The 14,462-nt window shown below is 34.2% G+C and overlaps 1 protein-coding gene across 2 annotated transcripts in view; it reads left to right on the forward strand.

Annotated features, from left to right (window-relative positions):
• Positions 1 to 6,637, forward strand: part of LOC113481620 (heparan sulfate glucosamine 3-O-sulfotransferase 1-like) — a 59,284-nt gene extending 52,647 nt beyond the window's left edge. For both annotated transcript variants that reach the window (XM_026851419.1, XM_026851418.1), the window contains exon 2: positions 4,672 to 6,637. In XM_026851419.1, the coding sequence (XP_026707220.1) occupies positions 4,791 to 5,720 (930 nt within the window). In that variant the 5' untranslated portion in view covers positions 4,672 to 4,790 and the 3' untranslated portion in view covers positions 5,721 to 6,637. The remainder of the gene's footprint in view (positions 1 to 4,671) is intronic.
• Positions 6,638 to 14,462: the final 7,825 nt, after the last annotated feature.

A 14,462-nucleotide genomic window follows, 5' to 3' on the forward strand; every position in this document is an offset into this window, starting at 1 on the left:
GGGGGGGGGGGGAGTAGAAAGTGCCGTATTCCACAAAATACTCTACTTATGCTGAAGCACTGAAGAATCTCTTCGCTTTTTAGTTCGGCATGTAACTCAAATATAAGTTACCGTAAGACATGTGAGTGGCTGCCATGAAATGGCACAAAGTTGGAATCAGAAGGGGAACTGGAAGCTCTAGGGTTTTTATTCTTGGTTGGACTATAAACCTGTTATATGACCTTGAGCAGATCACATTAACCCTGACTTTCCAAAGCATTTGCACTCCTGAATTGGATCTATAAGTTGGTCAGTTGCAATTTCCTGTAAGGTGAGAATGGTGCCTTAATAGGCTGCAGACAGCTCCTTAACGTAAAGTGCTGTGAAATTCTCCAATGAAAAGCATTACAGCCAGTGGAAAGTATTATGAGGAATTAATAATATAAATCAGTAATAAAAATATAGTTAGGTTTAACCCCATGATGTTGTACTTTACCCTGATGCAAGATAAATCAAGCTGATTAAAAGGTTGAGGGTTTTTTACAATGGAGTGCAAAAGTTAAGGGTCTTTAGAACATTTCTGCAATATTAAAATAATTTTTCAGCCAGGGTAGTAGCTTCCTCAGTCTAGTCTAAGATTAAAAAAAAAAAAAAAAAAAAAAAAAAAAAGCCCAAGGTATTATTTACTTAGTCCTCTCTGCAGCATGAATTTCTTTCTGAACTTCATTTCTGCTTAATAAGTATCATATCTGTTGATGTTTCTTATGTTACTAAGCAACACCAACACTACCAAATAATAGGAAAAAACCCCATATAATAAGACACTATAATTCTGGTCATGTTTCATGGGGTTAATTTCTTAGGAATACTCCAAGATTCAAAGAGTGTGCAGTGCAGCTATGTAAAATATATTGTTTTCATTATAAGAAGCAGTTCATATCTTCTAAAAATGTGCATTTAATTGCATAAAGGCAGAAAAGCAACAGAAAAATTATTCAATAACATTCAAATTATATTTGATAAATCATCTTTAAAACCTTTACATTTATGTAGCAATTATAACCTAACCACAGGTTCTAACATCTTAGAGCTTCATCAAAATCAGTCAGATACCTTAGGCTGACGTTGGAATTCTGATGGAATTGCTCCCAAAGGCAATTTTGATCTATTTAGGCACCAGTTTTACAGCACATTCTGAATTCGATTATTTCTGGTAGTATTTCCTGGGTAAGGTTTTATTCTACCAATGACTCTAAGAAATTTCCACTGTATAAAACAACTAATTAATTGCAAACTGTTTAAACTAACATAATTATTTTCAAAAATGGTACTAATACTTTGGGCCATAGAAGATGTGGAATCTCTTCTGTTACTTGCTTTCTAAGTGTGATTTATAGAGAATTGCTGGTTTCAGATGGTAAATTAAAGTCACTCACATCACATGTGAACCTGAGAATATTTTGGAAAGCTAATATTTCCTTAGTTCTAAGTATGAATTTCTTATTCAGCTTCCAGGCTTCTTTGAAAGACAATGTTTGCACCCAATTCTTAGGTGCCTGAAACCAGATAACTATCAGTTAATTAGGGATAAAACAATATTAGTGTGTTGGGATTTTAAAAATAAAATTAAAAAGTGAATTTGAACATTTTTTAATCTGTCACCAGATCTAGGAAGAACACACCTTTGCAGTAATATAGACAGAGTCCCCAGTCTCAAATACTTCTGTGGGTTGTTTTCTTTTTTTACACTGGTTTTAGTTTATTTTAGAGAAATTCCCCCCTTCTCCTTCTATTTTTTTTAAGCTATTAACCTAGTTAGTATCAAAAATATTTCTTCTCAAAAATTCTAATTTTCTTTCTGGTTAAATAAAGTTTCCTAAAATATCTGTCAAGACTCAGTTCATAAAAGTGTTTCAAGATGGGACAGTCCTGGAATTTAAATTAGATAATGAACTAAATGTCTCCACTTTAGTATTTGCAAGGCATTTCTTCTTGACTGGTCTTGCCTTGGTTTCAAAGTGTTTGTAATCTAAAGTATACATTATAATGTATAATATTCTGTATGTATCAACACAAAGTATATTGAAAAAAATTGTATTTACAAAAACAATTTCTCAAGCTTCATGAGAGAATTTTAATTTTAAAATGGAGATTAATAGATTTTAAATTAACATTGGGGTTTCAGAACAGGTTAAAAGAGAGATTAACTGCTCCCTGGTCCCTTGCCCCGCATCGCAAATCCCAGCCTACTGGCATTACCACTCTGGAAAGCAGCTGTACTGCCATATATTCCTACTTCAGAGAAGAGAGGGAGTGTTTTCAAACTCATCTTATTTGTAGGTCTATCCATACTCGGAGCGGACTGTTTAGGAACTTTGCGAATCACCAGAAATTTGTCTTGAAATTGTTAAAGCAGAGTCACTGCTTACAAACATGCTTAACATTTGAAGGCCAGTATTTCAGGAGTCCATCTGGGGTGCAATGCCTCAAATTGAGTGGTCAGTGTTGTATAATACATTCTGGGAGAGCTTTTCAAAGCCAACGTTAGCTGCCACTAAAGCAGAATAGATTTGGACTTCTCAGCAGCACTAAACAGCATGTTTACCGTTTCCCAGACTTGCCATCCAAAAGAGTAGTCATTCTGAAAAACGTAACTAGAAATGGTTTTGGTATAAACATATCCCTTGTTCCATCCTGTAACTGACATAGAAATGCTTGCATTCTCTGCTCTTGAGAGCTGTAAATAGAACCTCCATGTGAAGTTCTTAGTAAAAAGCTTGTGACCTTTGAAATGAAGTTTCCTTACAGGTTTCTAAAGGAGAACAGTATTTTCTCCAGTCTCTGATTACAAAGCTAATTTGTACTTGGACTTTTCCTTGCTCTTTTTGAAGAAGCAGTTGCCCTTCTTGGACGTAACAGGGAATGCTCTCCACAGATTTACCCACTAAAGGTCACAGTTTATTTTTTAAATGGCAATTTTAGGGTTAATATTTGCTATCTATGTGTGAGTTTAGAGCTCATTCAGGCTAACAAGAGTAATTCCCTAGATATCCAAGAAGCTGGAGTGGGTTTTAACAAGATTTAGAAAATACATTTAATGAATCTGTTACGTTGCCTAGACTGTTACTATCAAAAATGTTCTTATGTTAAATGTTTAAGTCTGTAAAGTAAACCTCAAAGTAAACAATTTTTAAATAGAAATACTGAATGCTCCTCAGAGCCATGACAAATGGGAATTGGCTGTGTTTTCTAAGGTTGTTTCTAGGAGGCAAAGTACTGTGACCAATATATTCAGAAAAGAAAGAGACTAACTGACAGTGGAACTGAAGAAGGAGCTAAAGTTGTAGTATTTCTGAGACTACTTTAAAATATGAACCATAATTCAAATAGATTCTAGAAACAGTTATTGTTTTTAAAATTATTTCTGCTTCACTATGTGAAATAGCTTGTTTTCACACTCCACATTGAAAACAAGCCAAGTTAAGGACATAGATCTATCCTACAAATCTTAAAATATAATTGCCGAGAAATGGGATGAAGTCCAGGAATCCTCTCAATAGGATTTGTCCTGTAAGATTTTCAGACATAGAACCAGGTGATCCAAGCATGGTGGTTCCAGTGCAGGTTTTGCATTGAGCTGAATTTTTTAATCACTCTTATTGTGATAGCAGGTCTGTTAGTGATCTGTTTCAAATATACAAGAGTTACCCAAGAGATTTCAAATGTTAACACACAGTTACAGTGACGTTTTGTTTCACTTACATATGCACATACCTGAAAGCCTAAAGTTTTTTTCAAGTTTTTAAGAGATTTAACATTCACCACTCCCTTAAAATGATTGTATGCTGTGTGGATTAAGAAAATGAAGGTATCCAGCTCCAACCAGACTTGCTTCCCTGCAGAAGTTTTTAGATGCCCAGAAAGCATCTAGGTATCCATTATACAGAGCTTTGGAGGAAGTGCAGAGTATTATCTGAAGATTTCATTTTGCCAAGATTTTCCCAACACCTAAGTGACTATGCTTCATAACACCAGGATAGTTGCACAGATCCACCCCATCTCATTTATTTCTTTCACACTGATCCAACTCAGACACTTCATTCTTGCTTTGCCACACTATTAGTTTTCTGCTCTAAAGGGCTCAGATTCCAAAATTTTGCTTTTGTCTGTACTTTGTTTTCTTTGTCTAAGCAAACAGAACTCTTTTGTTATAATCCATAGCTCACCACCATCCCATGCTTTTATTTAGATTAGGATATACTAATCTAGCAGGGAATTTGGGAAAAGGAATTGACATTCAGAAAGCTTTATTATATCAATCAGAGTTATTATATCATATTGGGTATGGTATATATGGCGAGAAGTATGTGGCATATATGAAGGGAACTAGGAAAGCAAATAATGGTCAGGAATTTAAAATCAGGTAAACAATTCTAATGTTGTACTTAGAGGAAATAAAAGCTGTTGAAGGGTCAGTATCCACCACTGGTCACCTATGATTAAGGAAAAAAACCTCATGTTTTTTTGGTTTGTGGGTTTTTTGTTGTTGTTGTTGTTGTTCTGAAATAAAGTCAGAGAAAAGAAGTAACTTTGTTATAAATTTTCTGTTGTGATCACAGAGTAGATTTGTGAGTTGAATTTCCAACTGGTGATGGGCTTAGAAATACTGATTTGTTTTATTTTATTTTGTAGATGCTTCAGAAACTTGCTGTGTGTTTACCACGGGTTCTGCCAGCCAGCGCAAGAGGGGACTTACTTATTCTTTTATTAGTCAAGCATAACATTATCTTCAACTAATTATTCCTCTCCACATGGCCTTCCTACTAGTGTCATCTTATCTTCTGCTGACTCATGCTCAGGGTGCTCCTGTTGAGAATGGGGCACTGTTGGAAACACTGAAGTCACAAGTAGGATTATTCAGCAATAAAAGTGAACACTATTCGGCACAGGTGAGACCTCCTGGCACAAGTCGACAAATACCTCAGACAATCATTATAGGAGTTCGTAAAGGAGGGACAAGGGCTTTGCTGGAAATGTTGGATATTCATCCTAATATTGTGGTAGCAGCTACAGAAGTCCACTTCTTTGACTGGGATGAAAACTATGTGAAAGGAATAGACTGGTATAGAAGTCTGATGCCATTTTCTTACGGAAATCAAATTACAATTGAGAAAACACCAGGCTATTTTACATCACCACAGGCCCCAGAAAGAATTCATGACATGAATAGCTCCATTAAACTGCTGCTCATTCTAAGAGATCCCACTGAGAGAGTTATATCTGACTATACCCAAGTATATTACAACAGAGTTGAAAGCCACAAGCCTGTTCAGCTTTTTGAAGATATTGTTATTAAGAATGGAGCACTTAATACCAAATACAAAGCTATTCAAAGAAGCCTATATGATGTTCATATGGAAAAGTGGCTTAAGCATTTCAGTTTGGATCAGATTCACATAGTGGATGGCAATACTTTAATTAAGGACCCTCTTCCTGAGTTACAAAAAGTTGAAAGATTTCTAAATCTTCCTTCACGAATTATGTCTTCTAATTTTTATTTTAACCAAACCAAGGGATTCTACTGCATTAGAAGTGATGGAAGGGAGAGATGTTTACATGAATCAAAAGGGCGCCCCCATCCCCTTGTTAACAACACTGTTTTAGAGCAACTGTATTCTTACTTCAGAGAGCACAATGCAAAATTTTACCAAATGGTTAATCATTCCTTTGACTGGCATTAATGCATCTGGAATCAACGTTTCTTAAAAAGGGCCTGAAACAAACTCTTTATATCTTTCTAAACTGTAGAGATTCGTATTATGAGAACTTAAATATGCTTCATTAGAGTAACAGATCTGTTAAATCATTGAAATGGTACCCTTTATGTTGGGAAAAATAAGTTTTATGTGTTTCTATGAGTGCCATGACTCATATTCTGATCTTCTTTCTCTCATCATGCAAATACATTAACTTCAGCGGACTTATTTCAGATATGTATCTGTTACAAGATTTGTGCTGTTTTTGAAAAATAACTGCTTCTAACTGTAAAAAATGTAAATATTTGAAATGGTATTATTCTAACTGTTCTGTATATTTTGTTGTTAGTATTTTTTTATATCACACACAATTATAGTGGTGTTGATTTCTAGAATTTTTCATATGTTAAAACAGGGGTATACATAGTGGCTCCAATACATAATTCATACTGTTAATATGCTGAAGTTCTTAATTAATAATAAAAGGAATCTATTTCACTTATGATATTGAATAGGTGAACTAGAAGCTCCCTGTCTGTATATCATTAGTATTAAAACATAATCTTACCATCTTAGGTTTGCAAAAAAACCCAATCTCAAACTGAAGTAGGAATATGAACTGTTTGAAGAAGCTTTAAGTGAGAGTTCTGAATGTAAAGAAATTAAAATATTCCAGACATGAATTTACACTATTATTCCATATGCTAAAAAAATAAAAATAAAATCAGCAACTGTACAAATATTTGATTATATAAACTACAGCACTTTGCTCTTGAATGGAAAAGCTTTTCATTAGTACTACCATATTAATCATGTTTGTATTCTGTGACTAGTTATTCTGTTGCTTTCCTAGCTTTAGTTTACATATCTCCATTGACACATTGATTCTTGTTTAAAAAAAATTAATATTTGTTTGCCTTCCAAAGTATGGAGTATTTTCATTTTGTCATTTCTAATGCAGATCATGGGATGTTCTCAAAGTTAAAATAACATCGTGTCATATTGTATATCTCAGACAGAGTGTTCAATATGCTAAGTATGACATACTCAGATTATATATAAAAAACACATCCATTTATACCCCTGCATTAGGAATATTTTTATTTTTAATATTTTTTGTTTGACATTATTGTACTGGTCTGTTCTACTTTCTCATATAAACAGTTTATTATATATCAATACCAAAGAAGAAAATTAACTTGAAATGTTAGATCTGGTGCCAGATAGAACTGCAGATGTGTGTTTGAAATTGTATAATACCTTACTATCCAGAAACTCTGCCACACCCCCTAGTAGAAGCATCCATTAAGTACTTTCTTCTTCAAGCTTCTCAGGACAGTGCTGAGCTGTAGTTGTGTGGGCCCACTCCAGGCATCGCAGCATCAAACTCCACTGAACCCTGGTGAGGATCCGGAATCTGAGTCCTGTCTATGACACTCTGCAGCCTATAGGAGTACATGTTCCCAACATGGAATTCAGTCTCCCACTTCACAGGCTAAAAGGTATGTATTGCAGCACAAATTTTTAGGTTTCAGATACTTTATGAGGGGGCTAGTTGGATATTAGTCAGGTAGCAGTATTCCACTGAAGCTGGACAGAATCAGACCCAGCCAGATGATGTGGAAGTAACCTTCATCAAATATTCTCTCAATAAATGTAAAATTTTGAAAATTATATAATAAATATTATTCTTTATCTATTCTGCTACTTGCATGTGTATATATGAGAGAAAAGTGTATTTATTAGTCATTAGCTTATAATTAACTTCTGAACTTAGCTTTCTGAAGTATGATTATTTACCACATCTCTGATTTCTATAGATGGACCAAATTGTAATTTACTTCTTCCACCTTTTCTGAGATTGTGGCTTCTTAATCATTAATATTGATCAGATCTGGGTACTGCTCAGAAGCACAAAGTTGATCTGAATCAGGTGTGGAAGTATTAATTCATTTCTTTCAAATTAGCCAAAGAACAGGATGCTTATGCTGATCTTATACCATCTTTACAAGGACATTGGACAGGCCAACTGTAATAATTACAGCTGTGTAGTCTAACAATAACTTTGTCATTTGTCAAGTAAAAACTTAACCCAGAAAAATTCTGAACTCTGCATCAAGCAGGGTGATTTTGTGGGCACAACATTTTTATCTGATAACAGAAGCCCCCAGTCCAGATTCCCTATAGTGTTTAACATAGCCTGTTCTTTCTGACCAATGCAATCTCAGTGATGAAGGAAACTCATTCCAGCACACTAATTTCAGAAATACAGTATTGAAGGTAGCAACATACCAGCAGTTTATCATAGATTGTAGTTTTTCTTTCAGCATTACTTTGTTTCTTCTACATTCCAAAACTGTCATATTCTTGTTTTCTTCTTTTCCATGATGATTCTATTTAAAAGTATTGAATAAGGTTGGGTGGTGGTTTTTTTGACAAGAAGCTAATTTGAAAACAATTATACTTTAACAAAGGTTTCAGGTAGTTGCCAGTAATTGCAGAGTTCCCATGTCTGTATGGCACATTCAATTTCATAGGACTCCAAGAAGGAAAATAAAAAAAAAAAATTCTAATGTCTTTCTATATTTATGCTTGCAGGCATCAAGTCTTTCTCTTTCTTCTCTGAAGTTTACAGCTAATCTTTAAATGAATTGAATTCAGGAACACCACTTGGCAGAAGCTGTATGCATCTTTGAAAGTGCAGGTCCCTTTCTGGAATTTACATTTCAAGGAGAGCTGATCTGTATGGATTAGTGACGCATATATCTACTTGATTTGTTAGCACTCTTATTCCCGCTCAGCATTTTTGGAAAGGACAGAGTTGATGGAATGAATTCACTTACCATTTTAGAGTTTATTAATACCAGAAGAAATGTATTATGCATAGTATAATTTGGGTGAGGGATTGGTTGTTTTGGTTTGGTTTTACACAATTCAGAATTCTTATCTGAAGTTTTAGTTTGGTAAATGGTCTACAAAGATGTAACTTCTGCATAACAGAATCCAATAAATACAGTAAACTATAACATTACAAACTGTTTCAATCGGTTTCTAATTTTGTGGTCTGAAAAATATCATGCCATCCTGACCTTCTCCATTCTTACCGTCTTCAAAAGATAACATTCCTGTCATCCTGAGGAGGGGATCAAATCAACTTAATAGAAGATCCACTAAGCCATACTTTCGTAATACTGAAATAAAAAGTATTCAGGTTTTGGCACTTGGAATTCAAAACTAGCCAAATTTTGGAAAGAACTGGAGGCTCACAATCAGTTCAAAGAAGTTATTAACAAGACAAGAAATTACAAATATCTCTTACCAATTTCCACAGTTGATAGCAAACAGTAAACTTTTATTCTCAAAATTGGTCATCAAAGGATTTTCATCTCATCATCTGATTCTTGAGAGGTATTTGCAGAAATAAATTTCATGTGGGAAGGTTGCTTAAAGAGATCATGCAGTTTTTTCCATGGGTTGCTGGAACTATCTGAAACAGACCATATAGTCACATGTGTAAGATTACTTCTGAATTTATGATTATTTGAGCAGCTCTTTTTTTTTTTGCATTCCACAAATATTAAGCTTTCACTTTAAATACTGTTCATTTTCTTTTTTAGTTAAAATTCCATAGTTGCTTTGATCTAATATCACTGAGAATTAGTAATATCAAGCAACTGGAGCTGTAACTGGATCAGTTTAGCCTTTGCCACAATAGGCAGCACACTCTCACTTAATACTTTAATGAGTCTAATATTAGTATATTTTTTATATGGGCTATATATATTACCTATAGTACATAAAGAAAAAGTATTGAGAAACTTAAGAGCAAGGTTTTTGCCCCCAAAAGCTCCTAGTACTTAACAGGAAGAAAACAACGAGGTTCCTCTATTGCACCCACCCCCATTATTTTACCAGGAAGAGAGTTGGATTTTTGCGTTGTGTGCTCTGTTTCTAGCTGCTCAGAGGCCTTGGGCTGACTTCTGGTCTTTTCTTCCACAGTTAGCTGTGATAGAGTATTTACAGTTTCTCTTAAAGACCTGTTAAAGCAGAGACATTTTTGGAATGTCCATAGGCAATATTGTGTAGAACTTTACACTTAGCGCACATCATTCTATGCTGTTACACATCAACTCCTTCAGTATCCTTTTGATACAAAGCCAATAGATAATCTTATAAAATGCATCGAAGAAGCATTAAATTGGCTACTGTAGGAAAGTGAATCTGCATACAGAGTTTTCAGTCTTCATGCACATTGCAGAAGTGCATCAAAAAGAATTTAAAAATTAGGTTGATTCCACAAGTTTGACTGTTTATTGCCTTTGTCAATTCAGATGCTTTCATGAGTCAGACAAAACTTTTAATATTGTCATAATCCCTATAATTTCTTGTTTAATCTATGTGGTCATAAACATAAATACCGGTTATTACTTTGCTTTATAGGAGCACAGTTTAATAAACAAAAGAAAAAAGAGGGAGACACACACCCCAATACCTCGATTGACAGTAAGAGTTGCAAAATAACAATATTCACAGTAACATTTCTTGCAGAGGAAGGAACATTTAAATTATTTAAGATTATATTCCTGTAAGTTATTATCTCCTATACTTGTAGATTTGATCCTTCATTTCCTTCAGAATCTTGAATTTTATTGTAGAAATTAACAGACAAATTGGAATTAAAATCAGTAATCATTTCCCTAGCATATTAATCATTACAAGAATTTAATGGCCAACATTTACTTGCTGACCAAATAATTTTTACTTCAATTATTTCAAGTTTCAATGTGACTTACTAAATTGTTCTGCTATTTTATAAAACATTTAAAAGTTAGAACCAGCAGTGGATAATAGACTCTGTAGTGTCATTCTGTGATTATGGAGGAATTGTCATGTCTTTAAGGTTAATTAACAGTGATATGAGTTTACCACGATTCCTGAAAAATTATTGGAAGCCGAGATACTAACAGAAATGCAAAGTATAAATTAGTATTTGAACATGAATCTGCTACTTAGGGAAAATACAACAGATTAAAACCAGACTAACATAAATCATACTTTCCTGGTAAAATAGATGTATTAGCCCATGTAACCAGTACTATGAAGTCTATTTTGTGATACATACTGGTCTTACACTTTTATGTTGTATGTTTTTTTAGTTCCATTAAAAAAATATCTTTGTGTTTAAAGAAAAACATCTTAATGTAAACTCTTTACCAATGGTACATGTTTTCTCTTAAAGGACATTTCTCTAGTTTCATATTATTTCCACTGAGATAAAAAAGTGGTTTGAATCACACTACAATAAAAATAGTTATCAAATCAGAATTAAGACTATTACTTCTGTTTATTACAGTTCTCAGTGAAGAACATTTTTATATAGGGTCTGATAATAGTTTAACAATCTCTTTTGTGTTTTCTCTCTATTAGATAATACAACTATGTTATAGTTTTTCTTATTCTGAATAATGTTACTCTGAATTCTTACCTTGCTGCTTTAAAGCACTGACTTACAGATCTAAATCATATTGCAGTAATAAAAGGGAAGCATAGGTAATTAAGAATCCATCCCCTTTGCCACTCAGACTGGCTAAGATTTTCTTATTTTTTAACATGAACGTTTTGATCCATTGTGTACTTTCTATTAGGAATGTATCAGCCAAACTTGCAATTGGAAAAAATCAGGCAAGAGCAACTAGAATGCAAAAAACCTGAGCTGAAGGCCCTCTTTGGCTAAATATTTGTTGATACAATATGGCACAGTTACAAATGAAAATTATGATTGGCCTGATAAGACAATGCACAGGACTAACACGCTACTCCAATGATTTATCTAGGTATTCTACATGCCTGAATTAATTTTATGAACATTGGGCTATTAGGGACATACCTGAATATACATTTTCAAAACACTGTATTTCATCTTAGACAATACTACAGTACTGCAGAACGGGTTGAATATATTATCTCTATCCCTGGGTGAAATGCTGGACTGCTACTAAGGCAGATTGGATGGGAAGTGACACTTCTCTGCACTAAGTGTTGGGCATTTTTAAATTCCTTATGGAAAATTAGCTGCACTAGATGCAGCGGTTTTGTTGTTGATTTGACAAGGATTGTCAGCCTAGAAAAATGCTATGCAACTGTCATGAGAAGATTGAAGATACCTTCTCTATACTCTGCCAAGATACAAATCTGCAACTCAAGACAAGTGGTACAGATGGAACACTAAACTGCAGGGGGTGTATTGCTGCCTTGAGTGAAGAAAGATTAAAGGCTTCTAAACAACATATGCTATAGTTACACACACACACATCATACACAGCTTGCACAATAGACTCAATCTAAAACAAAAACAAGCAGAATCTATAACTGCACAAAAGTGATTCTGTTGAAGGTGTACTGAGCTAGTGGCAACCGTTGCAGTATGGGCTATCTGTAACTTATTATTTGTTGTATTAATGAACTAAAGTCCGTTTAGGCTCTGCACTAAGCATATTCTGTAAACTAGCACCATATACTGCTCTTAATATTTTCATCTTTGCAGACAGTGGATATTGTATTCTCAGATTCAAAGTGAGCTTCATCCGTTATGTGTTTGCCAGATGAACCATGTTTGTGTGATTGAAGTTCTTTGTTAAGTGGACATGGGACAAAATGAATAAAACAAATTAACAGATTGTCTGGGAAAAAAAAAATGGCTAATGGATCATATACTTAGGGCCTGTTTATGTACAGTAAGCACAGCAGTACAGGGTTCAAGTAAACTGCCTTTCATACTTCTCAAAAATGAACTTTCTGTGTGTTTTCGTTTCCTCTAATTTAGCAGAGGGGAAAGTCTCCTCTACATTGCTAAATAACAAATTTGGAATTTTACAATTCAAATTCATCTGAAAAGTGAAAAACATTTTGGTTTCAATGTCTTGAATAAGAAATTACCATTCAAAAGCTACCACATTTTTAGTAGCATTAAAAAACTTTTCACTTTCTTTTTAGTTCTTTTATGCCTTATGTCACACCCTCCCACCTCTCCCTTGAAAAAAATATTCTCATAGCAAATACTCTTTTTGACAGCTGATTTCAATATTGTATGGACACAGTTGACAATATAAATCACCTGCACTAAAAATACAAAGATTAAGTAGGGTGATAGCAAAGTCTTATATTTCCACAAGTAGAAAAGCTGCCATATGAAATAAAACTATGGTCACTTAAAATGGATACCTGCTGAATTGTGTTCTCCTCAAAGCTGCTTCAGCCATCCATGACTGCTTGCAACATCCTTTGTGAGTTTGGGAAGAGTGGTTTCCCCCTTTCATCAAACAGACATTCAGGCTTCAATCTTAGAAAAATAATTTTTCCAGTTCTTAGAGTGCTTGGGTGGAAATGAGCCTTTTTTTCCCCTCATTTTACCCATAGGACAGATTTTTGCCAAATTGTAGTATGTATTTCATTTGTAACAGTGAACTAACTTTGGAAGGCCTGTTTAATTTCTTTTACTAGGTTCTGGGTCTTCCATTATTTTTGCCCAAAACCCAGTCGTCACAGATGATAATTATTCTAGACAAATACAGCCACCCAGAAAAGTATGAATAAAATATACTAATCCAGCTTTCTATAGCTACTAGATACAATGAGCCAGAAAATACAGAAGCTTCTTATCTTGATAGGGTCCTTTGTCCATGATTACTTTTTATCAAAAAAGTAGTGGGTCCAGTTATATATGGTTGTATGACTCCTTATCATGATCATCTGTATATTATGAGCAAAGAGAACAGGATTGTTTCCTCACTTTAATACTAAACCCCAGGATGTTTATTTCACACAAACACAACTTCACTGCCAGTGACCCACTATCTTTGATTTTCTTCTCTATCTATAAACTCTGTGAGTTTTTTAATTTATTAATGAATTCTGGATTTTCTCTTCAATGGAATAAATAGTTTTGATCTTAAATTTCATGTTTTGAGAAAAATAGAAGCTGAAACATACTTCATGGCTTTCAAAAATAAAATTTTGTCCCTGCTGTGTTGGTACATCAGGGAATCCGATTACAAACTTGCAAGCAATTAAGACAAAATAGCTAATCCTAACACACATAACAAGCATAATGACTGAGGATATTTTTTGAAGGACAGGGAAAAAATTCAGGTTCCATTTTAAAAAAAATGTTTATGTGATATGTAACAGAAGCATTTAGATTCATGTGCTCCAATAATGCAAAGTGGCACTGACTTCAGTCAGCTACAGTGTCTGCAGTAAAACTACTCTAATTTGTAGCTAAGGCTCTCGCCCAAAATGTATACATGTAGAGAATGCTACTTCGGTCTTAGGTGGCTGATAAACCAAATTAAATAACTCTACTTTCTGAAACACTCTTATCACAATATTTGATAGTAATTATAATATAGAAGCTATTTCTCTCTTAATTTGATTTTGTAGAAATTCTAGTCAGTGAGTTAGTCAAAGGCAAGCAATAAACCGTGAGGAGAGAGGGGAAAAAAATTCCTTTATTTGCATCACTGGCCTCATTCTGTCAACATATCACCCAGATTGCTGGATACACACAGAGATGCATTCTGGCAATGCTAGGAAGGGACCTGCATTTCCTGCTGTCTATTTCAACTTATTAGTAATAGGATGATGCTTCTGGCACATCTAAAATAAATTAATATTGGATTAATTCAATTCAAAAAGGTGTCAGGAAAACACATTGCAGATTCATTCATC

The sequence above is a fragment of the Athene cunicularia genome (assembly GCF_003259725.1).
Source record: "Athene cunicularia isolate RWA chromosome 6 unlocalized genomic scaffold, athCun1 chr6_part1, whole genome shotgun sequence".
Taxonomy (NCBI): Eukaryota; Metazoa; Chordata; class Aves; order Strigiformes; family Strigidae; genus Athene; species Athene cunicularia.